Here is a 26,023-nt window from a genome sequence, read left to right as displayed (position 1 = left end):
GCTTATTTGAATGCAATTAATTGGGCTTCTGCGCTGGAGAGTTTTGACATGATGCATATTCCTAAAAGTTAGTTTGGTACTAAATTGTGATGAATCACCAAAAATCAGGGACTCGTTTCAAGAGACACGTACTTTATACAAAACGAATTGGGATGTTTCAATGGCAACAAAATGACAAAATCTCCCACATTCAATTCATAAACTGGACTGTACATATTCAATCTTGCAGTCACACAAAGGAGTGAACATAACATAACACATGCAGGAAAACACAATTTTCAAAAATGGCACAAGGAGCATGTACAGTGTATTACATAAAATATTTAATCTATTTCCTTTCTACGGGTCATCGTTAAAAATTGAGGCGCCTCAAATGTTGAGGTTGCCATATTGTAATAAAATACTTCATTACGACTGCCATTTTAAAAACGTCTTGATGGCACACGAGGATTAGTGTTAGCATCAAACTAAAAACCTCTGGCACTCGCATTGTTTCCAGATAATTAAAAAGAAAATACACACACACACACACACCATTAATAGACTGAAACATATGTAGCTATAGCATATATAGAAACAATAGAAGGTAAAAAACAAAACAAAAAGAGAGCGGAATATCACTTGGAACTTGGGAATGGGCTAAGAGGTAGAAAACCTCACAGCGGAGAAGCAAAAGAAAACGCATGGTGCAAAATATCAACAACAATGTTCAATCACAGTAAGGCAACTGGAGAAAGCATGAGCAGAACAAAACAAGAAATCGGGTTGGCCGACGAACTTAAGAGGAAACCTATATGGACTCTTCACATTTTTTTTTTTGTAAACCTGGAAGCTTTCTAACGGGTTTTCCTTGATTTGAAAAAGGTGGACTGTGAAAGTTAAAGACTATGTCTCCCAAATATTTCCTGTATGGAAGCATTACAGTTTATTGTTTACGCACTCCGACTCTTCGTAATTCATCACCCGTCTACATGTAAACCATCAGTTCGTAAACACTTCAGAATCAACTCAGAAGTTTTATTTTTTTTCTGTTGAATATCAATTATGTGCACACACACACACACACACACACACACTATAAATAACTTGTAACAACACGGCGGCAGCAAAAACTGTGCAAAGTTCATGAACATATCCTTAGGAACATGGACACATAAAAAAATAAATAGTTAAAAAAATAAATAAATAAAACGTCTTTCCAAGAGTGACTTCACTTTGCATATCTATACGAGGAGTTTAAAAATACTTTCAGTCGACTACTGATGAGATTGTTGTGTACTGAAGGGAACCAAGGATATTTCATATTGTGGTCTGAACACTTCCAAATGGCACAAGGCACCTATTCAAGTCACCCAGTCGTAAAATGAGCTTTTCTTCAAATTTGATCACCTTTGACACCGAACAGTTGCTCACCGAGCTGAGATGAAACTGATTGTCATCTTCACATTACTCAAAAGCACCAGCGTGGACTTTTGAGCATTTCAAATTACTTCATTTGACACATTCACAGTTTTGGACTTGGAGTGTAAGGCATCAAAATTGGCGGCCAAAGCAGGCAGAGGCCTGGGCGTTATTTTTTGGGAGAACACTGTGGAGATGGGAGTCCTTGAGGATATGGTGTGCACAAACAGCTACCGAGAGAGATTTAAAAAGAAAAAAAAAAGGCTGATTAAATTAAGTGAAACATTTGAGGATGAGGAACACAAAGTGTGTTTGTATGCCTTCCCAATGGGAACGCGTATACGTGTTCTTGCTAAGGTGCCACCAAACAGTCAATGACGTTGACGGTTGAGAAAAGTCTGTTAATGGGAGATTCAGTTCATTTGCCCTCTTCAGCTGATCTGGTTTCCGACTTGAGGCGTACAAATTCCTTCGCCACGTCATCGTTGGAGCGCTGCGACAAGATCCTCATGGCGGTGAGGCCTGTGTCGTCCATGTTGATGCACTGAGCCAGTGGGCACCAGCAGGCACAGTTGCCCTTCTCCATGATGTCTCTTAACTGGATCACCGATAAGCCCACCACCCGGTCGGCTCGGCCGAAGCAGTAGTCCTTGACGCACACTTGCAGCTCGTAGCACTCAAAACCATCCTGGTTTCCAAGGATGCTGTGGAGGGGGGGGGGGGGGGGGGGGTATATAGAGAGATGCATTTACGCCTTGGGGCAAGTAACACGATTCAATTTTTTTTTGCCTTTTACTCATTCACTGTCATTCCCTTCATTATTAACCCTTAGAGGTGCAGCGGTTAATACAGTAGACAGCAGAAAGGGTTCGAAAGCTACAAAAACAAGAACCGCGGTTCTACTCACAAGTAGAAGATCTCGTTGAACTTGGGAGACCAGCTGTTGTTCTTGGATTTGGTCTGGAATTTACGTTTCTTGTCACTGAGGTGCGGTCCGATCATGGTGAGCTCCACAAAGGGCCGGAACATTCCAGTGGTCTGCCACTTCAAATCAGTGGCTGCCACAACTGCAAATGAAGGCAAAAAAACAAAAAGAAAAAACAAAACAAAACAAGTGAGCATTGACAGTTGATGGGCCAAAACCTTTTTTTTCTGAAATGCCATAATGCCATTTGGTCAGTGAGTGCTTTGTGACCTTTGGCGGAAACTTTGCGTTCTCCACTTTTAGGATGAGTGTGGAGCTCAACCTGGACGGACACCTCTCCAATCGGGTTGGACACACCTGAACCTATTTCAATGCAAACACACATGGCGTATTAATGACTTTGCCCATTGAAAAAAATAAACATAAAAAGATTTCAACTATTGAGTTAGGATAAGATGTGGATGCTTTTTGAGGTTTGTGGTCAAAATACTCCAGTGGCACTTAATGTCAACAAATGCATCAGGACAGAGAGATGGGGGGGTGGGGGGCTCGCGGTGAGAGAGGTCACATGCTTTACGGTGATGAAACCTACCCCTGCTGGGCTGTATTTTTTCATTGGGAGTTAACCTAATACCCTTTCCATTGTGCACTAGCAAATACGCAGCAAAGGGAAATAAAGAGAAGACAGCAAAAAGAGTCAAGTGTGGGGAAACAGCTTTTAGAAAACGCCGACCAAATCTCGACGTCACAACACCATCTAAAGGTTCATTTGGGGGAAATCTTACTTCCAATAGCTTACCTTGTGCATGTTGACTGGTCACAAATGTCTTGATGAGTGTGTCTGTGGTCTGAGTGTAGAGGGACAGGGTGTGACGAAGTGAAGACAGTTCGGCACTCTTTTCTAGGAAGGCCTTCTTCAGACCATTCCCTCCCGCGTGGAAGTATTGCTGCAAAAAAACCAAACCAAAAAAAAAGCGACAGTCAAAGCTTATTTCCCATGTTGCTGTTTGGTATGAACTGATACTGATGATGTCTGCAGGGGGGCATGTCACTATGCGGAGCGCACAGACATGGCAATGGGTTCTGATAAAAAGCACAGAGAAAGAAATGCGGACTCTTTTATTACTACTGCTTATATTGATACCAGGGATGGGCAACGTAAATGCTGAATGGGGCTACAATTTTCATTATCGCCACTAGGGGGCGATGTAGGACCACAAACTTCTGAACCAGATGAATGGGGGGAAAAAATGCCATTTTGAATATGGGCAAAATATGTGTATATACTGTATGTATAATTGAGAACCAATGAAATGCATTGGGAAAAAAAAACTGACCTTAATCGTGTCCAGTGCAACATCCATCACAGCACACTGCCTCGGAGACAGGCTCTTTGCCTCCCCCGCCATATGATCCTACAGAAAAAGGCAAGTCAAACTAGTGTAAAAAAATGTTTTAAAAAAGTCATCACATTGAGTCAGTATATCAGGAGGAGCCTTACTTTGAGTTTGGAAAGTTGACCGAGCTCTTTTGCAGCTGAGAGTATCTGCGCACCCTGAAAAATATGCACAAGATACATTTTCTTGTCAACCGCAACTCAAATAAATCAGCCTAATAACGCATTCTAACCAAACGCAAATCATACACTTACGAAGGTGTCATTGCCCTGGGGCAGGATAATAGTCTTCTCCAGATTGGTCATCACAATCCTCCACAGTTCCTTGAGCACACGTTTCAAAACAGTCTTCTCGCAAATGGTTGCAAACAGCGTCAACCTGTAGAATCGAGGCCATGCAGGAAAATGTGATGAAATGTTTCGTCCCATTACGGTGATCATGCAAGGAAAGTGCAACCACTTACTTCCCATCCAGGAAATCCATAAGTGGCCGGAGCATGTTATCAGAGTCGGCCTCCACTTGGCTTTTCGTGTTGGTGTTGAGCGGCCCTTTTATCTGGTATAGCAAAGACGCCATCTGACGCACGCAGTCATTGATGCGGCTCTGGAAACTGGAAGTGTCGCACGGAAGTCAGCATCGATGCATGTGGAATGGAGCGTGAGGCCAACGTGTGTACTTGGAAATGTGTGGGGGTGGGGGTGGGGGGTTCTACCTGTTCCCAAATGTACCGCTGAGCTCATCCAGCACGCTGTTGAGCTTCACTTGCAGGCTGTTCAGCAGATCACTTGCCTCAGTGTCCATCTGCAGAAGGAATACACACAAAACGCGCAAGTATTTGCTAAACGGAGAGAGAGAGAGCGAGAGAGAATGCAAACACATACGGCACACATCTTCATCGACGAGTTGAAAATAATGCTTTATTTTACAAAACATTTCCATTTGCGGGAATGGAAAAAGGAAGAGGAAAATGTCTCTACAGCAGAGCTAAGCCGGCCATCCAAAGGCATCGTCTGAATAAATGTGGTGTTTTTTGAAATCAAGAGTTACTATGCAGGACCACTGAAGGAATATCCAAACTTTTTTTTTTTTGCTAGGTGGCACTGAGGGAAGGCTTCAGGGCGGAATGGAAGTGACAAAAAGGATCGACGTGCTTCTTACCTTCTCTACTGGAGTATCCAGCTTAACGTGGTAGCAATGTCAGACAATGGTTTAGTACATCAATAAAGACTAATCATTTCAAAAAATATGCTGCAAGTTAATCATATTGACACCCACCTTCTCCCTGTCAGTCTATTGCAAAATATAGTTGAGAGGGGGTGAGGGTGCACAGAAAAAAAAAAGGCAAAAAAAAAGTAGTCAGCAAAAACTATTCCAGAGGAAATGAGTGAAGCGATATTAGGAAAGGCCTTGGAACAGATTGACTAATGGCTGTTGTCATCAGAAATGATATTACACACACACACGGTGAAATTCCACAAGAGGTTTAGCTGTCAACGTAATAATGTTACTGGGAGCAGAAATAGGATGGAAAACAATTCACATGAATTATTTGAGCTACACTTAAGACCGCAACAAACCTCAACCTGAATATTGTCCCCTTCCTCCCTTATTTCCTCTTCTTCGTCCTCACTCTCCGCAAACTGACACTGAGGCAGTGAAAAGATGATGTTAAATCTCAATGCCAAAACCAGAATCAAAAGACGGTGCATCATGGGAGGGAGTCATGTAATTCAATACAAACATGGATCACACACACGTTTGCATATGCAGTACACTAACTTGCCTGACATGCTTGCATTCTATTGTTGCACTATGGGGGGGGGGGGGGGGGGGGGGGAGTGACAAAACCTCATGATATCTCCATGGAAGTGGCGGCAGCCTGAATAATGAGGAAAGCTTAAAAAAGGGCTTCATTTCAAAAACATTCCAAATGAATTAACTCACAAGACCCCCCCAGCCAAAAAAAAACCGTTACAAATGTCCATTTTCAATCACTGATTTACTCTACGCAGCCCATTCACTGCTCATGTCATTCGATGCACCCGCCCAATTCAATGAGATCCAAGACCAGAGCTATATCAAACATAAATATGCCTCATTTTTGAATCCACAGTTCAAACTGCAAACTCCAACTACAAAAATGAAATGAAATAAAAAATTAACAGTACAGTACATTTATTATTATTTTTTTTGGTACAGCCTTTGTATTGAATTTCATTCAACTGAGCAAGGGTATCTCCTAATGAAGTGGGTAGCCTGTCTCCATCTTGACAGAAAATTGTAAACTAACGGCAAAATCCAATCTGGCGGTCTCAAAACAAAACAAAACAAAACAAAACAAAAAAAAACGTTCATCGCCCCCACATCACAGCGCAGCGACCACAACTACTTTTCTCACACATGACGTACACGATTGCCATCACTATGGTCCACTTACTCCAAATAAGTCACTATCTGTCAATCCGACCACAACTATTTAATAACTACTCTACGCACAGTACGCACCAGAGCCACTGCGTCCTCATGGGCAGTGATCGCCTGCTGTTTAAGACAGACAAAAATGGGACAAGACATTTTAATTTCCTTTCCGTCATGGCCACACAGTGCTGACAACCTACCTCTTCTTTGGCTATTTCCTCTTCCTCTTCTATCAAATGCTTTTGCTTTAAAAGTAGATTGAACACACTGGTTGAAATCAAAATGGCTGACCGACTCGCATGGAACTGACCACTGCAGCCACAAGAAACTCTACATTAGAGAACGACACTTGCTAGGGATTCAAACAGGAAGCCAAAACGAGATGGAAGTCGACCACAATCCGTCCTACAGCTACTGTACATGTGGAACTCAAATCCGGAGGAAATAATCTCGATATCTTTTTTCCACAACAAGAAATTTCTAAATGATAAAGAGCAATGGAACCATATTACTTGACGAATACTGTTCGGAGCAACGATCGCTCTGTGGTAACACCTAAATTCTTCATGTCTTTTCCCGTTTGACTCAAATGTGTTTGGCATTTGGGAAATGTTTTGTTGTTATGACAGAGCAGGAGGGTGTTTTATATTAAGCGCCATCTCAGCCACGTACCTGTTTGGCACCCATGCACTCAAACATCTTCTCCAACAGGATTCGCAATTGTTGCACGTTATTCATCAGGACGCAGGGCTGCACACGAGGAAAGACTTGGGTGAGATTACAATCATGGATTTGAGTTGATTCCAAATTTTGCAGAAGATTAACATTGAAACAATCCTGATTAATTTTTTTTTGTAAAATGCCCACTTACGATTTTCTCTTTGTCAACGTAGGAAGGAAAACTCTTGTCAAGAATGGCACTGTACTTCAAAAGAACTTTGGCAATCGTCTGAAAAGGGAAGGAACAAAAAAAATAAACTTTTAAGAAAATGAAATTATATCGAGAGATTTCCTGCCAGCTTCTCAGACAATATAGTCACACACAATCATATACACACACACACACACACACAGACCAGCGATAGCAGTAGATGTGTTTATGATTGGTCAATTAAGGATGATTAGAAAATTAAGGATGGAAGAGACCTGCTTTTGTTCTTATAAGCCTTCTCTCTCTATCTCTCTCTGGCACACATCATTTCATTCATTCATCTTCCGTACCGCTTGATCCTCACTAGGGTCGCGGGGGGTGCTGGAGCCCATCCCAGCCGTCTCCGGGCAGTAGGCGGGGGACACCCTGAATCGGTTGCCAGCCAATCGCAGGGCACACAGAAACAAACAACCATTCGCACTCACACTCACACCTAGGGACAATTTAGAGTGTTCAATCAGCCTGCCACGCATGTTTTTGGAATGTGGGAGGAAACCGGAGCACCCGGAGAAAACCCACGCAGGCCCGGGGAGAACATGCAAACTCCACACAGGGAGGCCGGAGCTGGAATCGAACCCGGTACCTCTGCACTGTGAAGCCGACGTGCTAACCACTTGGCTACCGGGCCGCCCTCTCTGGCACACAATATGTTTGAAAAAAAAAAAATCTGCGATGCACCGAAGCTGCGATAAACGAACCGCGAAATAGCGAGGGATCACTGTATACTGTTGCCGAGTTGAAATTCAGCATGTTATAATAAAGTCACGGTTTCCTACTTTGGAGAAGCGGCGGCTGTATTGTGCCATGACATTAGGGTCGGGGCATTCCAGTTTCTTGATGATCTCAAAGCTTTGGTTGAGCTGGGTAAAGATGTCCACCACAGAGCAGGAAAAGAGAGCGTGCTCAGACGTTTGCTGGAACTGTCAAGATTCCGCATGAGGATTAGAAGTTTGTACTCAAATATTCCGAAATGGTTCTGCGCCCTCTTACCCCATCTTTTTTGTCTCTCTCAAGGGCTCCGTGCATAAATTCCATTGATACATCCTCATTTTCATCCAACCACTGCAGCACAAATGGCAAGAACCATCTAGACCGAGAAAAAATGTTTTTTTTTTCTTCCTGCCGATAACTTGTTTTTGCATTGCCCAATCAGTGAATTGATTACTTACGATGGGTAATCTGGAACCACGCCTTTGAAGTTGGGTAGCTCCTTGACATATTCATTGTAGAGCCATTTCACTTTAAAGTGCAGGTTCATGTAGTCAGTACTTTTACACAGTCTGTTTTTTTCATGTTCTGGAGGAGGAAAAAGACAGCAAGTGTACAGATGCTTGATATGGTGGCATGAGAATTCAACAGCTGAGAAGCAAGCGATGCAAAGTAGTGGGTCAACAAGAAGATAGGATAGAAATACGTCAATGTTATCCACAGAACCATTAACTTGGTGTATCGTTTCCAATTTGACTTCATTGGCCAGGGAGCTCTTTGAAACCAAAGACATTTGAAGTAACGACATTGCACCTGAGACACACACATTTTATCCATCAACCAATTTGCTTTTGTGCTTCTCCTGTTTGGGATTATGGAAGACCGCGGCCTGTCGAAGCTGACTAGGGGTAAGACGAAAAGCCAAAAGAAGGGAGCACCATTTTGATTCTTTAATGTACGAGACAGATATTATTCTTGGGGACATGAGCTCAATTACGACATAAAAGCTGTCACACACTTTGGGGAATGATGCGGCTTTGCTATGTGGCGGAAAATTGCTCGGACAGTCCTGGGATAAGAGGTTAAGCATTTAAAATTACTGCGCGACTGCATTCTTTTTTGATTTTATCGTGTACTTTCTCGTCGGGATTCTCCGCACTTCCTTTTTGGCTGTTGTTGAGTAAGTCCATCCGTTACGAACAATGTGAGTTGACCAAACAGGTGTCAAATGAGGCCACTGGTTGCGTATGTTGCAATGTAGGTGTCAAAGAAGATACAGTGTACTGTAGTCAAATTAAAATAATTATCTTGCCGAAATTGTGAATCATGATATAGCAAATCGAGGTAGCATAACTTTGCTAATCAACCCCAGAGTCGCTCACCTTCCATAGCATACTTTATATCTTGCGCAAACAATGACCACATGACTTCAGCTGATACCTTCCCGACATTCAATTCTTGAGGAAACCTAGAATGCACATCAAGTAATGTAAGAGGCGAACAGAGGAATTCAAATCAATTCTGACACCAACTGGTTAGACACGAACTGGTTCAGCACTGGGGTGTAGGAGTTCCTGTCCTCTTCAATGATGGAGACAATGAGCATAATGAGCTTGGGCCAGAAGTCCAAGTTCTTGATACTCGGACCTTGATCCTCCAAAGAGACATCTTCCTTGCTCTGAATAAAAAAAAAACAGAACAAATAAAGGCCACACTCGACTGTCACTACGGAGACATTCCGGATCATTGCATGACAAAGGACTAATAATCAATGTGTGACTCACCATTTCCACAGGTTGGTACTGTTGGCTGTACAGATCATGGCAGTTATTGAAGATGTAGTCATAGGTGGAGTTGAGACAAGCCTTGACACAGTCTCGAACAACTTGGCTGGCTCTCGGTGGAGACTGTAACTCCTGGACCTGAACACCATATCGCGTAAGCAGCACTGGCAGTGAGAATACCTCACACAAAACCATGTTCAGTTTGTCTATTTTTTTCAGCCTATATTTAAACATTGAACTGAAACTCAGTGCCCAAAAGGTTCGTCAACAATGTCAGAATGTTGAAAAACGGACAGATAAAACTGTGTGTTAGTGCCGGCCGCTTACCTTCATTCTGAAGAATGTGATGCTGGTTAAAAGATCCACGGTGGATTTTAAATCCTGGAGGCGATCTTTGTTACTGGCAGGGAAGTGGTTCTATAAAAGAAAAAAACATGTTTTAGATATATTTTGGTTGAAAGTAAATCCGTACTTCACTAAATGTGCTACGTAGCAACATTGGAGAGGAAATTAAGTTTTATTTGGTATGGTTTCAAAAAATGTTGCAATGCATTGCTTTGTCAGTTTGGACATGCAGACAGTCAAATAAGGTGGAAAAAACCCAAAATGACACGTCATTATTTCTTACCCTGTACGTAGAGAGGTCAATGCGCAAGGAGTTGTGCAACTGGTCGAGAAGCTTAATAAAGCGTTCTTTCTGGAGAGGAGATCGTATTGAGAGGGTTTTTAGATGAACACGGACTGAACATAAACGTGTAAGCCAAATCAATACTGTACGCAGCTGAAACAGAATAGAAAGTGAAAACATACACTGCTCACAAAACTTTAGGGATATTTTGCTTTTCAGGTGAAATTTATTGACGGATTCATAGAAACAAAAGTTTCTCGGGTCATTGAGGTTTTGGGTTGCAGAATTTCAACCGAGAACAGCACTGCGGCCCACTGATTCCTTGCAAATGCTCCCTAGCACATGCAAGAGGGTGACGCCTGTGTCTGGTGGTGTGGTCAGGTACCCTTGCAGGTGGTCTAGCACGCAGACCACACCGACATAAACGTTTTGGGTTTCATGGTCTGATGTGACACTTGGGTGCCTCTCATCTCCCTTCAACGTTCCTGGAGTTGAGTGGTGTGCTGATGACACTCTGTGACACTCTAAGCTCAGTGGCCACTTCTGTCTGAAAGCATCCTGTTTGAGGTACTGCTGATCCATTGTTAGGTGTCGTCTTGGTCTTATGATGTCAAAATGTGAACAGCATGATGATGACTGTTTAAACACCAGCTCTAATTGAACCAGAACATTTTTGGTCCATTCAAAGATCAAAAGCCTGTTGTGAATTTTGCCGTTAAGCTCCCTTTATTGAACAGCAACTTGTGCAAAAAGTATTGAAACATTTAACAGTCAAATGCTTAGCAAAGGTCACATTAAGTTCACCTGTAAAGGTTTGAATGCATTTTAGGCTCGTCCTGATATTTCACCTGAAAGCCAAATGTCCCTAACTTTTTGTGAGTGGCGTATCATATTTTCTGCACGATAAGGCACTTTGGACGACAAGGCACACTTTCAATGAGTGGCCCATTTTAAAACTGTTTTCATGTATAAGGCGTACTGCATTATAAGGCGTAGCGCAGGGGTCCCCAACCGCCGGTCCGCAGGGCATTTGGTGCCGAGCCTCACAGAAATAACTTGCCTTAATTCCGTTTTATTTATTTCGGAATACGAATTATGTTTTATTTTGAGAAATTACCGGATTCTCCGTTAGATCCGTCTGTGTCACGCTTGACACACGTCAAGCCACGTTTCTCCGTCACGCGACCGATTACGCTAAAAACAAAACGCCGGAGCTCGCAAAATGAGTAAAAAAACTGCTGGAGATCGCAAATGGCGGCGGTCTTAAAAGTACGTTCGAGACAACTGGATTAAAGTTATGGCTGAATAGTCAGATCGCCACAATAGCACTGCTGCTATTTCTGACATCCTACCTGTGTGAGGTGGGGTGTTTCTGCAGCAATGGCGACTAAAACAAAATTACGAAGTAGACTGGACATAAACCACACACTTGAGGTGTCATTGTCTCCTATTATCCCGAGATGGGACGGTCTGGTTCCAGAAAATCAAGCTTGGGGCTGTGGTGAGTCGTCATTTTCATGCACTTTGAATTTGCGTTGTATCGTATTTTGAAGGCATAAACATTACCATAGCGATCAGAGTGTTGCGGCCAGATTAGACACTCCTTGTTTTTATTATTATATTTCGAAAACACCACAGTTTTCATGCAGCTCATACCATATTATTCTGTTGTATTATTTATGCCACACCTTAAATGCCGGTCCCTGAAAATATTGTCTGACGTAAACCGGTCCGTAGGGCAAAAAAGGTTGGGGACCCCTGGCGTAGAGAATAGAAGCGACAATAGTGGCTGCGGTTGCGTTATCCACTACATGGAGCTACGCTAAAGGGAATACAATACAATACAATACAGCTTTATTTATATCGCACGTTCACAACCGCTGCAACAGTCAGAAAGCGCTTTACAGAACCTTTAAAATACTACGTGTCCAAGAACTCTGAATATTGATCCATATATAAGGCGCATTGGATAGGAAAACCGGATGCTTTTAGGTGTGCCTTATAGTGCGGAAAATACGGTATTTGTGTCTGTGTGTGTGTGTGTCTGTACAAACCCCAAAATTGGAGGCCGCAAAACGGTCTGAGGCGGACACATTGGTGGAGGCAGTTGTGTGAGCGTAGAAGGCGTTGATGTTGGCGAGCAGTGTGCTCATCACCGCAGGAACCCCGGGGCACATGTATTTAGAAGACAGGCAAGCAAAGTGCCTACAAATAGCAGAGTAGGAAACTCAATGACAAATTCAACGCTAAAGCATCTTACTACTCTGATTCATGCTCATGTGTGTCCGCTACCCATCAAGAGGTTTGTTTCAACACAAATATCTGCATCATTAATTACTCAAGTCATCATGCAGAAGCAACCAAGCAGCATTCGGCTGACGGATGCAAGCCACCAGGGAATGCAGTCACCCAACAAATAATTTACAGAGTTTTAATTCATTTGGAGGCTAATATTCAATGCCGAGGAGGGATGAACTAAATGTCGTGTGAAATGATGGCACATTTGTGATCTCAAACGTACGTCATGGCCTGGTAAATTGATTCGATTCCGTAACGCATGGCAAACTCATCCACGATGTCTTGTGGCACGTCATCAAAGTAAACTTTCCATGCGTCGTCTCCGCGTGCCTCTGGGATTTTCACCACACCATGTCCATGGATATCTGTAGAGTGGTGGAACAGGTTCTAGGTAGAATGAAAAGCGTTCAATCCATTAGTCGTCATTGTATGCATGTTCTATTGTGACATTTCATTCTTAAGAAGGAAAAAGGAGGAAACGTTCTCAACTGAAAGAAGACCATTGGGAAATACAGTGCAACCCAAAGCATTTCAGTGCATGAGCCAAGTGTAATCAGCGGGTTCAGTTAAGTGACAAATAGGGCAATGTTCATGTACTCAGGAATGGAATGCTGCTACTCTGACTTTAGCTGGAACTTTTCCCAAACTGTATTGGACCATGGCCTAATTTATAGTCACCATCAACTTCTTTCATTTTCGGTTAAGGGCCCATATGAGAAATGAGTCTTTTTCCTGGAAGTTGTTTGTGTGTGTGGGTGTGTGCCTGTGTGTGTGGGTGTGCACTTGTGTGTGTGTGTTGCGCATTAAAATGTAATGACTTGACCCAACTTGCTTGACGTTTTTACCAAAGTACCTTGAGTCTGAAGATTATGACTTGAGATCTGAATATATGTGACTTACTCCCTCCTCTGCCACTAAATCAGCTATAAGTGCAAAATCAAAGAGGCTCTAATTGCAAAGGCTTTATCTGCCCCCACCCCAAAAAAAAACAGTGCCTTTACAAAGGTACATTTCATGCTTGATTGAAACTCGCAAGAAAGACAAAAACTGATTGAACAACATTTTCTTGAAGTTGTAATGAAGTTTGCTTGTGTGAAGTTGCTAAGGATGTGTGCTGTGTGTGCAGGTTTGTTGTTCTGATTCCTCAAACAAGCATAGAGAGGCAACACTCGTCCCCAAAAGAGTTGTTGTAACAAGGTTGTGCACGGTGACCTTTCGAAAAGCTAAACAAATTGAATACTCTACAGGCGGTGTCCACGATGTACTACTGAAGTCTTTTAAATTGACTGCTTTGTGAATTATTAAATTACCTCATGCAAACAGGTATACTGCACATGGTATGGCGCCACCTTCTCCTCCCCCTTGATCTCCACGTTGATTTGCAGGCGGATAGCCCCTGACACGGCTGACTTGTCTGTCCTCTTCTCTGTAATTTAACACAAAACTAGGTCATATAAAACAAATGTGGTGCCAGACGAAAACCTGGTTAACACTCAGCTCTTCAAAGTCTATTTGCATGGCATGTCAGTGGTTCCACTTTGATGGAGCTATTGAGCATGCGGTCGCTTCTAATAAAAGCTCTCAAGAGTGACGGAGGTGGGGATACAGAAGTGGTGGGCTGTATGGATTTGTGTCTGTTCACCAAAGACGTGAGCGGGGGGTTTTCTGTAGGCGGAGCGCCTTGCGATTCAACCCTGCAATTTGCTCTGACAAGCTCACCATTAAGGGTAATTCATACATGTCATTGGAACGGTCGATTTCTAACTCGAGCATGGCTACTTGATAATCACACATAAGGAGGAGAAAGATGGTGGGGGGTGAGAGATTTCTTAGCGTATTTTGGACCAGATGATGAAGAAAAGGAAAATTTTGTTAAATGTATCAGTATTTGAATGACTTCATTTCTTCCTGCTCCAAAATCTTCTCACCACCTTAATTATGCCAATATAAATGGCATTAGTGCACTAGTGTCCTGCTAAGTTGGTTGAGTATGTTAATTTTAAAGCTCGGGAGCATGCCTGTTTTATCACAATTTTTATTTACTTATTTATTTATTTATTTATTTATTTGTATGTGTGTGTTTGGTTCTATTGTACAGGTTCAACCTTGAAACAGCCTGTTTCCGCCATATTGGTCGCTTTTCCTTGACACTTTTTCAAAGCCATGTAGTGAGAGTGGAATCTTTCCTCTGAACTTCTCCCAACCTGGTTCGAAAACATAGGCTGAGGAGGGGCCGGACTTTACTGTGATCTGATTATCCGACAGATGCCGGCCCTTCTTTAAGCGATGCAGCAAGTAACTCAACTGCACAAGGCCATTTTGTGGTTTTAAGCGAGCAAGAAAGCTGGCCGAGCCGGCTGCCGTCATAAAACTACACCATACATACAGTATATTAGGATTTACAGCAACACTTAACCATATTTACAAGTTCATATGTACCAATTGGATGAAATAGTAAAGCTTGTGGTAATTTTTTTTTTGCAAGTAGCAAGCACCCCACCGGGTCCACTCGAGTGAATGACAGTGAGCCCCCTCTTTCAATACTCTATATTACATAGAGACTTAAAATAATGGGCAACTGTGTGAAGTTGCTCAGCCCCTCACAAAAAAACAACAAAAAAAAAAACAAGCACCAATTCAACAATCAATCTTCCATTTTCTTTCAATGTACAGTAAATACACTGACCCAGATTGTACCAGACATCCATTTCTCCACTCAGTGTTCGGACTTCAATAATACTCTGGCCAAGGAAATCATCAGATTCTCTCTTAAGACGTTGCTTCACTCTTGACTTGATGTCATCATCCTCATCCCACACCCGCACCTTGATTCTGTCTGATGAATTGTGGCATTCACTAATGGAAAGATAAATGAATGAATGAATAAATACAAAAGAAAATGTCTCAAATTCACTCATTTGGCCGGATTAACCAAGATAAAATTGTTACTCACAAGTGGTATTTCTCCTCCCACACTGGATTGAGGTTGCCATAGATGGTCTTGGTCCTCTTCTTTGTCTTGCCCACCTGCACTGTGACATACGGATCACTGGATCCTGTCTTATCCTTTGCCTGAAGTCCTTGGGCACAAACAACTAGAATATTGGTGGAAAAAAGATGAGGACGAAAAGAAAATAATCCATTGTCAGTTCTTTCTATTGCATGATATGTTTTCATCATTTCTGGTGAAATTATTTTAGTTCTAGTTATGGGCTCACCTGTGATAGTGACCTTAGCAGACCACTTTGACGTACCATCTAGTACGCTTTGTTTGATTGCCTTCATCTGCTGAGAATGAAGAGTTTTGCTGATAATAAAAACTTCCCTGATAAGTTCAAAAATTTCAGGTTTGTTCCTTTCCCTGATCTTCATTCTGTCCTTCATTGCCATGATGATATTCTGAGTGCGGTCCTCAGCACCATGTTTAGAACTCTTCTCGGCAGCGCCTAATCATGAACCAGTTAAAGAGTCTGTGAGTACGGAAATGTAAAGCGAAAATGGTAAATTGTACACATACTCACGTTGCAGACAGTCAGCATTCAGCAGTTCCTGACACTTTTCGTGACACTTGACACCACACTCTGAGCAGCGGACGCCTTGTCGCGCAATTCCCCACAGCAGCCCCTCACACTCATAACAATATGTGGGTGTTGTGGCGGTCCACACTTCAAAGTTATGTGGTGTGGTGCATGATATTGGGTAGATCAGCGCTTGAAGGGTTTTCTTGTACACATGGTTTTTCTGTTTTGTTCCAGAAGCAGATGGAGAAAATAGTAACTTTAACAGAATGATGGTGGAAACTCTTAACCTCAATCTCATTTTTGTCGAGCTCACCAGCTCCTCATCCTTGATGGAAGATCGCGCAGCCATCGCCGATGCGATGCCTGCCTTACGAGCTTGGACAAGGGACTGGAGAACAAGGAGAATGTTATGGTAATTATTTAACAAACAGTATTTATAAACATATATATTCATAACCCACAACAAAACCAAACTGTGAGAGATTACAAAAACGGAGGCCAGTGTTTTGAGGGAGGTGAAAAGTTTGAAAGGGTAGGTTTGTCATTTTCCCCAGGGCATTACCCAATGGTCAGAAAGCCACTGTGACAAATATTAGGTCAAAAGAACTACAGAAATGAGGATTACGATGAAGTGTTAAGTTGGATATATAAAACAAAGAGCCATGAGAGTGTTAGTTTATTCGGGGTCATTGTTGTTCATTTTGAGGAACGATGCAAGCCCATAAACACATCGGCAAAATTGGCGATATGCCATGACAGAAAAAAAATAACAATAATAACGATTTTAAAAAATACAGTGGTCACTGAAATAAACTGACAAAGGTAAACACTACAAATAAAGTTGCAAACAGTTGGCATTGCTTTTAGCCTTTTTTTTAATTTAAATTTTTGATGCACATCCTTTTTAGGAGATCAATGCAATCATCAAATGACTTTGGTAACTCTTAATGTGCCTTACATGTGTCGTTGTTTTGGAACAACTCTTGTGCAAATTGCTCCAGCTTTCTCAGGTTACAGAGTGTGCCTTCGCCTAGATGTAAGTTCCAGCTCCTTCCGCAGATGCACAATTGGATTTTCATCTGGAGTGGCAGATGGCTAGGACAGAATGTTTTGTTCTTAGCCCTTTGTTGGTGAGTTTTACAGTGAGTTTGGGCCATTATCCTGGAATGTTGCTCAGACCAAGGTTTCTGACACGGGGAATGCCCCAGAATGCCCTCGTAGTCTCGAGATTTCATTATACCCTGCACAGACCAAAGACCGGTCGGAAGTAGCAAAGCAGCCCCGGAACATAACAGTGCCTCCTCCGGGTTTAATTTTAGGAACAGTATTCTGTTCTTGGAATGTTCTCGTTGACATGTAAAGATGATGTGACTTTGTTAAAATAAATACATAAATATAAAGCCCCAGCTTTGTTTATTTAGTCTGTCTTAAGTATATTGTCCAAGGGGCTTTGCGGCTTTGCACGATGCAATTAGGCAATTACCACAACTGTCAATTTTTTTGTTATTATTTCAGTGACCAAAGTAAGTTTTTAATTCTTTAACACGAGGCTACCAAAAATGTTGCCCAGGTGTGGAGAAGTGGATTTTTTTTTTTGTGAGAAAGCATCTTTAAATTACACTGGTCAACAATTTTTTCTGAACTTTTCTTTATTGTTTTGCACCAATTTAGAATCTGCCCTTGTTTTTTTTCTAACACATCAGATGTCTATTAAAAAATAATAATGGTAATAATAATAAGAATAAGAAAAAAAAGCATAGTTTTAAATTACAGCACATAGCAAAATCTGTCTTGCTTAAACGAAGCATTGTAATCTTAAAAACTTCAAACTCAAAATAGAAATCTCAAACATCTGATGTGCTAGAAAAAAGTTTAAAAAAAATTAATTGTCATGAAAAAAGTCATTTAGGGGCAAAAAGACGTTATCCAGTGTCATTGAAAAGACGCATGTAAATGCATTAATTTCTAAATCACACGAAGGCTCCAATTAAAGAGAAAAAAAACATGCTGCAGTTATTTTGGTTAGAGGCAAGTCGTGTTTTGTTTATCCAACTTGATATTTTACTTGATTCTAATAACTTACCATAGCCTGACCAGGCAGATAGAATGCATTCAAGAGAGTTGTGGGGAATAGTTTCAGGTTTAAGAGAGGAGGGAGAGAAAAATTAGCAGCTTGTTTTCATATGCGTTTCAATGATAACACTCTCATCAAATCTCAAAACCAATAAATAGCTGGGCTCCCAAACATGAAAATGAACTCACAAAAAGTACAAACCATGCAGTCAAAAGACCAATAACGTGCAGGATACACACACACACACACACTAGACAAGTTTAAAAAAAACAGACAAGCAAACAAACCCCAAAACAGAAATATGTATCTACTGACCACATCGCTAACCAAGGCGATAGGCTTCTTTTTACGAAGGTCTGGCATGCTGTCAATCCCATAAAGCCCCGGTCCACCACTGTTGTCAGACACATTTGCGAATGGAGTTTGATCATTATTATTATTATCAACTTTTAGATTAGAAAGGTACATCATTACAGCCAAAATCCAAAACGTAATGCACTTAATTTAATATAGGGCTAAAATTCATAGACTTTCAAACAAATGTTTCCAACGCTGTTTGACTTACCTTGGTTTTACCCAGGCCTGTCTTACACTGGATTCGTCATGACAAACCTGCGAGATTTAAAATATGAATAGTGAGAACATTTGCAAAGGTTAAAAAAATCCAATAAAGTTTTGAGACGGGGAGGAATGAAACATGCATTTGGTTGAGTTTCACTTTTCTGATTTTAGATGGAATACCACACAAAAACACAACCAAACAAACAAAAAACATTCAACTGTATAAGCATGTTTAATGATTAAATAAATAATGAAAGACATTTGCACAGACTATACATTTGTTGAAACGGTTTCACAAACAGATTGATTCCTCACAGTCACCAAAATGATTCCACACTTTAAATTCGATGTAAAGACTTTCTACAGTGTAATCCATTAATAAGCGCAGTGACAAGAGTTGATGGGGGGGGGTGGGGGTTAGCATAAAAAGTAAAATGGGGCATACAAAGAAAAATGCTTCAACTTTAATACAGAGGTAATAGAACTGGAGCAACCTGATCTTCTTCTTGCACTGTTTCTGTGGAGAAAGTATGGAAAATCCCATTACTTTAAATCAAAATTGGCAAATGTGTACATTTTCAATGTGTGGCATTAAGATGCATTTCATTTTCAACATGTACACACACACAAACATATATACTGTGTATATATGTATATTATATGTACACACACAGTCAAATCTTGGTTTTCGAACATCTCGGTTCTCGACCAATTCGTTTTTGGTCCAAAAATTTCAAATTTTTTATACCTCGGATGACAATCAAATTTCAGTTCTCGAACAAACTGAGCGCACTTGAATGCACCACTTGATTTCTCGCCTTCCTTACACAAGGAAATGATGCTTCCTCGTGTAGACGAGGAAGTGACGCTTCCCATTGTGAGCAGACGAGTTCAAGATTTTATAAAAAATAATAATTTTTAAAGAGCGTTGTTTCGGTTTTCGAAAAAAATCGGTTTTCGAACAGCCCTCTGGAACGGATTATGGACGAAAACCGAGGTTTGACTGTATATATAAAACTACCTTTAATACATGTCTCCAGAGATCGGAATCCTTGAGAACCTTGAGAACCACAAGACCCCTGATAAACTTGCATAGACTGGGACAGCTTCTGATGAATCTGCCTCTTTTCTCGAAGAATGCGCTGGAACTTCGCTATACGTGCTTTGTGATTGGCATTGGTAGGTTTTCCGACCTCCTCAAAGTTGTTGATTTCACTTGGAGAACCGAAGGGTACTTTGTCTGAACCGGGCGATGCATCCAATGGACTCTCACACTGGATGACCAGGCAAGAATTTGGTTTCAGGTAAAGCCCTGACGTTTCCAAATTAATGTTATATTCTTCTTTGCTTTGTAAAACCTCAATATCCCTTCCGTTTGTTTCAGTTGACAGAGTGTGGCCTGCCTCTTGGTGCAATGCTTGAGGTGAACATGACTCTTTCTCCAGTATCTGTCCATAATCCCTAAAGTCTGAGGTCTCACTGTCGTCACTGGTGGGGACACATGAAGTGTGATTGTTGGACACTTCTTCTGTGTGACAAGCAGCGATGATCGATTCTGTTGCTTCATCGGCACATGTAATAAGGCACAGAGATGCTTCTGAGATATCATCTTTCAAATTGTCAGGGTTGAGCACGTCAAACTGTTTCAGCGCCCCCTTTAAAGAAGACCTAAAACTTAGTACCGCCTTGCTAAAAGTTGGAATATCAAATCCTAACCTCGGAGAAATCTCAACAGAATGTAGTGACAAAGATTCTCCTCCATCATCTCTTGAGATGCTGTGATCTGTCCAGTACCAGTCCCTCTCCAAACTCTCTGCTAATCCCAGTTCATGAGTGTCACCAGATGGTGGATAGTCATTGCACAGTGAATTAGGCTCCAGGTGACCACCCTCACTGTCTGTCAACAGCTCATTGGATCCATCCATGTCGTCGTACCCTGACGTCTGTGAGTAGGGGTACTGAACGGAACAGACGCATGCCAAATCTGTTTCATCATTCTGTAGTCCTTTATTTCTGTTGTCCAAACTAGGAGAACATGACGGAGAGTTGTAATGAATTCCAAAAAGTAATGAGAGGTGTTCAGAACTAGCGTGTGAAGAATGACCCGGTGTGCTGCTTTGTGTTTCTGTACAACAGTAGTCCCAAACATGTAATTCTTCACTGTTTGCAGAGGAGACTTCACCCTCAATCCAATCTCCCTCCCCACAGATATTGAACTGTTGATAATCAGCAGGCCACTTGTCATGCTCTGGATTAGCACAAAGAAATCCTGCATCTGAGCAAGGACAGGATGACAAAGTGTGGTTGCTTCTGTAGTCCTGACATTGATGAAGACAAAGGAGCTCTTGTTTTGCAGCACAAAGAACTTGTATATTTGAGCTTTGCAACGCCATCTCTTGGACTGGTTGTTGGTTGGACTGGTGGGCAAGGTGACTGAGAGTCGATTGCTTGGAAGTTCTATGAGATGGTAAACCACCAGGAATATTTCCATGTTTTTTCCAATCAGGCGGTAGAGCAGTGTCTCTTTTGAGAGGTGACGTTACAGCATTCTGTCTTCCCAGGCTTCCTCGCCTGGTTCTGCGCGTTTGAGAAACTGGACTACAGTGAGGTGCAGCAGAAGCTCCAGAGTATAACTCATCAATTTCACTTAGCACTGCATCAACACAACAAGACACTTCATCCACTGAACCTCGTACAGACGTTAGATATTGCTTCAGGTCTGATATTTCCTCCTGGATCTTATTTATGCCTTTCAGCTCTTTCAGGATATGGTCCACTATATTATTCGAGCCTTGGTCCTCGTCTTGTTTAGTTTCCTCAATCTGGATATTTTTTATTACATGAGGTATATGAGTATCTTTCACATCAGAAATCCCAGACTCAGAATCAGAACAGCTGTTCATTCGTGATTGAGTAAAGGACTGATTGGCCTCCAGTCTTTTGTTCTGTGGCGGTATGTTGAAACTTTGTTCCACCAGGAGACCCATGGGGGATTGCGGAAGAACGTGAACTACTTTTATGTTGTGCTCATCTTGTCCGTCGAGGCGTCCTTTGGGGAACATCTCCATGAAGTGACGCTCTTGCTTAGCTATGTCCGCTTGAAGGAAAAAAACACTGTGATTCCACAGCAATACATCTTCCGATTAATGTAAGCAATCATCTTCTGCGCCTGGCAAGGTCAGACAAAAGAAAAGCAGTTTGATTATTAGCAAAATAGTAACAATACTAAAGAATTGACTTAAACTCGATGTTTGCAAGTATAACAAAATTCAATTTACTTCAGAAAATTCAGAGCCAATATTTATTATTTTTTTAATTGTACCTTAGCGAGTATAGACCAGAGTGCCCCAAACCTAGGATAGGCACCCAAAATGGGCCGTGGGTGAATTCTAAGAGTAAGACGCTGGAAACTGATGAGTTGATCATCAACAAGCTATGGCTTTCCAACATCTCACATTCTTTACCATACATGTATGCAATGCAGATGCTGGGCAACACAAATTTTATTTTAATCTTGCCAGGTACCAAAGTCCTAATTCCCAGGTCTCTAGAGTAAAAAAATAAATAAATCAATCAATCAAATAGGAAATTCCTAGAATAGACAATCTCCAATAGGGTAGGCTGGCAGCAGTGTAGAGATACATTCTATCATGCACACAACTTGCATGCAGCTGCTTTGATCTCTGTAATTGCAACGCTTTGGGAACACAGCAATTAGATGACAAGTCAAAAGTCTGTGCTTCATGTCCTGTTTCAGCTCTACCAGCTGCTTTACTGGATTGCTCTGGCCCAACCCTTTTTCGATACCACAGTTAACATTGATCAGTACAAAAGTTTATATATATATATATATATATATATATTTCATGGCATTAAATAGTCACAATAACCAACTTACATTAGCCAATCAAATGACATTTGGAATGGTGATTTTTTTTTAAATTCATATGTCCAGTGATTCATATTGTGCTTACAGAAGACTCTGTATGAAACAATAACAATTAATATGTTACAGATAAATAAAAGACCTTATTCACGAATACATATAAAGTATAATAATACTGAATAAGTATATAACTGTACAATTGATCTGAACATCTGCAACTTATATAAATAAATAAATACATAAAAAACCCTTACCTTCTACTGGGAGGTGGAAAAGTAAACGAAGAAGAACCCGATTCAGATTCATCACGGCGGATCCATTAAAATGATGTGACGGTATCCTCCACAGCTGTACAATGGATTTGTTGGTGTGCCCGGTTTAAAGACTATTCTTAAACTTGTTGAGGATCGAGTTTCCGCATTGATCCTACTGGATTGTTATGTCAGATGATTGGGGAAAGCAGTTTACACATCACATGATAATGACACTATCCCGAGATTCCCCACCCTTTTGGATGCTCTCGCTGCTTTCTCACTTCCCTCTGGCAGTGTAATTCAGCACAGAGAAGATTTGAGGTTGAGTCTCAGTCTTATCGCTGTATCGGGTGCTGCCACATTTCTTATTTATATTCAGCGTCGCATGTGTACCGGCACTTCATTTTCCATGAAAACCTGTATGAGTGTGCCATAATCATCGAGAATCGAGAATACTTATACTAATTCTTCTTGTACCTGAAACAGTTGAGTAATGGCTCGGAAAATATCTTGTTCAAAAATGGCCTTTGCAGACATGGATCATATTTTAAAATCTGATGCTCAAATGATAAAAATGGCTTTCAGACTACGTCATTAAGCAACTAGGGATGGACATGACAATTTATAGTAAAATTAAATGTCAATTTGCATACAATACAGTCAAGGTACACCGCCTCGGCTCTGATCTCCTTTGAGGAAAGCAATAGTTTGCCTTCTTTTTAATAAATAAACAATGAAATAAAAGATCCAGACAACTGCAACAATAACAGTTTGAACATTCTGAATTACTATCTTATAAAAACGATCACTCGAAAGAAAGTAGCTCTGTGGTGTGTGTGTTTTTTTTTTCGTGCTGTGCTGATATTTATTTTCAACTGGGCTTGAGACACAACCAAAAGTATTCCTTTGAGCCATAACGTCTGCAAGCCACAGGCTGAGCTGCACTGTCTTTGTTTACAGAGTACAAAGTAGTTACGCTTCCTGCAACCTACCCCATTATGTATGGTGCGGAAACTTAAGTTTTAATCATTTTGCAATTTTCATGAGTTTGTATTTCATATTGACTTTTTTTTAATTCAGTTGATAATTTTTAGAGCAAGTACGATGCAATGTACAGTAAAATGTAACCTCTGTTACACTGTCAAAAGAATGATGTGGGATACATGTAAAATTTTATCGTTGAAGGATTATAATGAATAATCATAAAATAATTTCGATGAGTACAGAAAACAGATGGATGGAATAATGAAAGAGTGAATTTTTTCATTGCAGTATGAATGGTAGAGGAAGAATGATGACATACTTGCATTAAAAAAATAAATAAAACATACCTCACGAAGTTGAACCCTGACTTTATTGATCGCCCTCAACCAACGAACTCTGGATGGAGAAAACGGTAAGGGTGACCCTTCATCATGAAACCTGGGACACAGGAATTTATGAGCGTGAATAAGAGCGATTACGGGACAAATACATTTTTTTTTTAGGTATTCGTTAAATATTGTTGTTGAAGAAAACCATACCTTTGAAGTTTTGAGAACACTTTCTCTGTTGGAGTTTCATTTTGCAAGTGTTGTCGCGTGTCGAAGGACGGCTGAGCTAGAACCTTTTGGCCAACGGCAGACTGTGCGTTGGTTGTCAAAAGTCCGATTGAGGAGGGATAGATGCTCGTGCTGTGATAGGAGTGGAAGGATTCTTCGAGTTCAGAGCCTCCAGTGCTTTCGTGACCGATCTCACTCAGCTGAGAGCTGGTCTGACTTAGGTTTCCTGATGACCCAAACCGACTACTTTCTGCTGGACTAAATGGGAAATAGAGGGAAATAATCAATATTAGAATTTAAAACAACAAAAACAAATTCAGACTCAATTAAAGAATGACAATGTCTCTATCATTTGTGATTACTGCATATTTCTGGATCGCTTTTCTAGCGGGGTTAGATAAGTGGGGATTGTTGTCGTAAACATTTTCCAAGAATGTTGCCTTTACATGTTCAATGCTGTTGAAACATTGATGAAATTCCTGAATTTGGAATAATGTTGTGTGTGAGCCCCACTGATCTACTCAGAATTACATGACATCCGATTTGATCAAGTTTTTTTTTTTTTTTTTTTTGCTTTGCTTGCTCAAAAATCTTTCTAAAAACTAAAACAAGTGTTGTATAGACACAACACACAACCTAAAAAAGATACCAAACCTTGAAGGGACATTGTGGCATGTTGAAAAAATTTCGAAATAGAAACGTTAAATATATGTTAGCATTTGCATAAAGTGTCGACTATGGCTCCTACAAGTTATAGATGCTATGTTGAAATTCTGGGAGTCATGCTCTTGAAGTCCTACTAATAATGAATACTGCTGATCACAATTACCTCTGCACATTTCATTGTTTTCATTTGATTGCCTGCATTTTTTTTTTAATTACGCTAAGCGTGTATCTTACATGCCTAGCGTAATTAAAATGGTGGGCAAAATATAAACAGCGATGGCACTTGATCTGCATCACAGCAACAGTACAGTACACTACAGTAGATGCACAATGATATACTTCAATGAGTAACAATGTACCAAATTTAGAGTGGAGATTCAGCCACGTGCTAATTACGCGCGACACTGACTCAATGTCTTTAGTAGATATCTCCATGAAATGAGGAGATTGAAGGGCATCGCCTCATGACCCCAAAACATTTCTACCTCCTCCAAAATAAATTTGAAATGTGGAATTTGAGAAGAGGGCAGCTATGTTTTGACAGCACTGTAAAAACAGATCGCATAGAGCCCTAATCGTGAATCACAAATCATCAATCTTCATAGATGACTTCAAATGAATTAAGAATGAAATATGCATAGGTGTGAATAATGTATCATTTGTATACATCTATGTAATTGTGACATTCAACTTGACAGTTAAAAATTGAGAGTTGATAATTACAATGATAGTATATTTATGTACAAAAGGGGTACAAATAATTCACAAATGAAATATGGAAAAAGGAAACCAAAGCATGTATCGTATCTACTAGGAATATGGAAACCAAAAGTGATTCCCATGCTCAAACACATTTTCCGTACAGATGCTGTCAACAATCAACAGCAAATGACAGTATTATAGTATAAAAATTCATTTGCTGAAGCAATTTTACAGAAGCCCTCCAAAAGGATGACCTCAATTTGTAAAAAGAATAATTAAGAAACAATTGCAACAGAAAACATCTTGATTTATGAATGGTCTGTAATGC

General features: G+C 40.8%; 1 protein-coding gene across 6 annotated transcripts in view; it reads right to left on the bottom strand.

Annotated features, from left to right (window-relative positions):
- Window positions 1-112: 112 nt before the first annotated feature.
- LOC127590792 (protein unc-13 homolog B-like) overlaps window positions 113-26,023 on the bottom strand; it is a 31,618-nt gene continuing 5,707 nt past the window's right edge. Inside the window, exons 2-38 of one of the 6 annotated variants that reach the window (XM_052050221.1) lie at window positions 24,310-24,585; window positions 24,118-24,208; window positions 18,651-18,697; window positions 18,401-18,479; window positions 16,325-16,399; window positions 16,012-16,231; window positions 15,709-15,936; window positions 15,444-15,585; window positions 15,177-15,346; window positions 13,801-13,916; window positions 12,714-12,877; window positions 12,247-12,397; window positions 10,193-10,261; window positions 9,892-9,981; window positions 9,565-9,702; window positions 9,328-9,458; window positions 9,163-9,248; window positions 8,242-8,368; window positions 8,063-8,159; window positions 7,849-7,992; window positions 7,013-7,090; window positions 6,814-6,891; window positions 6,342-6,386; window positions 6,229-6,264; window positions 5,301-5,369; window positions 4,999-5,013; window positions 4,882-4,902; window positions 4,436-4,524; window positions 4,187-4,333; window positions 3,978-4,101; window positions 3,828-3,881; window positions 3,664-3,741; window positions 3,126-3,273; window positions 2,919-2,975; window positions 2,597-2,689; window positions 2,309-2,468; window positions 113-2,105 (exon numbers count right to left, since the gene is read on the bottom strand). In XM_052050221.1, the coding sequence (XP_051906181.1) occupies window positions 1,820-2,105; window positions 2,309-2,468; window positions 2,597-2,689; window positions 2,919-2,975; window positions 3,126-3,273; window positions 3,664-3,741; window positions 3,828-3,881; window positions 3,978-4,101; window positions 4,187-4,333; window positions 4,436-4,524; window positions 4,882-4,902; window positions 4,999-5,013; window positions 5,301-5,369; window positions 6,229-6,264; window positions 6,342-6,386; window positions 6,814-6,891; window positions 7,013-7,090; window positions 7,849-7,992; window positions 8,063-8,159; window positions 8,242-8,368; window positions 9,163-9,248; window positions 9,328-9,458; window positions 9,565-9,702; window positions 9,892-9,981; window positions 10,193-10,261; window positions 12,247-12,397; window positions 12,714-12,877; window positions 13,801-13,916; window positions 15,177-15,346; window positions 15,444-15,585; window positions 15,709-15,936; window positions 16,012-16,231; window positions 16,325-16,399; window positions 18,401-18,479; window positions 18,651-18,697; window positions 24,118-24,208; window positions 24,310-24,585 (4,219 nt within the window). In that variant the 3' untranslated portion in view covers window positions 113-1,819. Of the gene's footprint in view, window positions 2,106-2,308; window positions 2,469-2,596; window positions 2,690-2,918; window positions 2,976-3,125; window positions 3,274-3,663; window positions 3,742-3,827; window positions 3,882-3,977; window positions 4,102-4,186; window positions 4,334-4,435; window positions 4,525-4,881; window positions 4,903-4,998; window positions 5,014-5,300; window positions 5,370-6,228; window positions 6,265-6,341; window positions 6,387-6,813; window positions 6,892-7,012; window positions 7,091-7,848; window positions 7,993-8,062; window positions 8,160-8,241; window positions 8,369-9,162; window positions 9,249-9,327; window positions 9,459-9,564; window positions 9,703-9,891; window positions 9,982-10,192; window positions 10,262-12,246; window positions 12,398-12,713; window positions 12,878-13,800; window positions 13,917-15,176; window positions 15,347-15,443; window positions 15,586-15,708; window positions 15,937-16,011; window positions 16,232-16,324; window positions 16,400-18,094; window positions 18,375-18,400; window positions 18,480-18,650; window positions 18,698-19,140; window positions 19,164-19,667; window positions 22,208-24,117; window positions 24,209-24,309; window positions 24,586-26,023 lie in introns of those variants that run through there. The other 5 variants (XM_052050222.1, XM_052050223.1, XM_052050225.1 and 2 more) reach the window with 5 other exon arrangements.

The sequence above is a fragment of the Hippocampus zosterae genome, chromosome 18 (genome assembly GCF_025434085.1).
Source record: "Hippocampus zosterae strain Florida chromosome 18, ASM2543408v3, whole genome shotgun sequence".
NCBI classification, from domain to species: Eukaryota; Metazoa; Chordata; class Actinopteri; order Syngnathiformes; family Syngnathidae; genus Hippocampus; species Hippocampus zosterae.
Note: the sequence above shows the minus strand (reverse complement) of the source record. Positions and strands in the feature narration are given on the sequence as shown.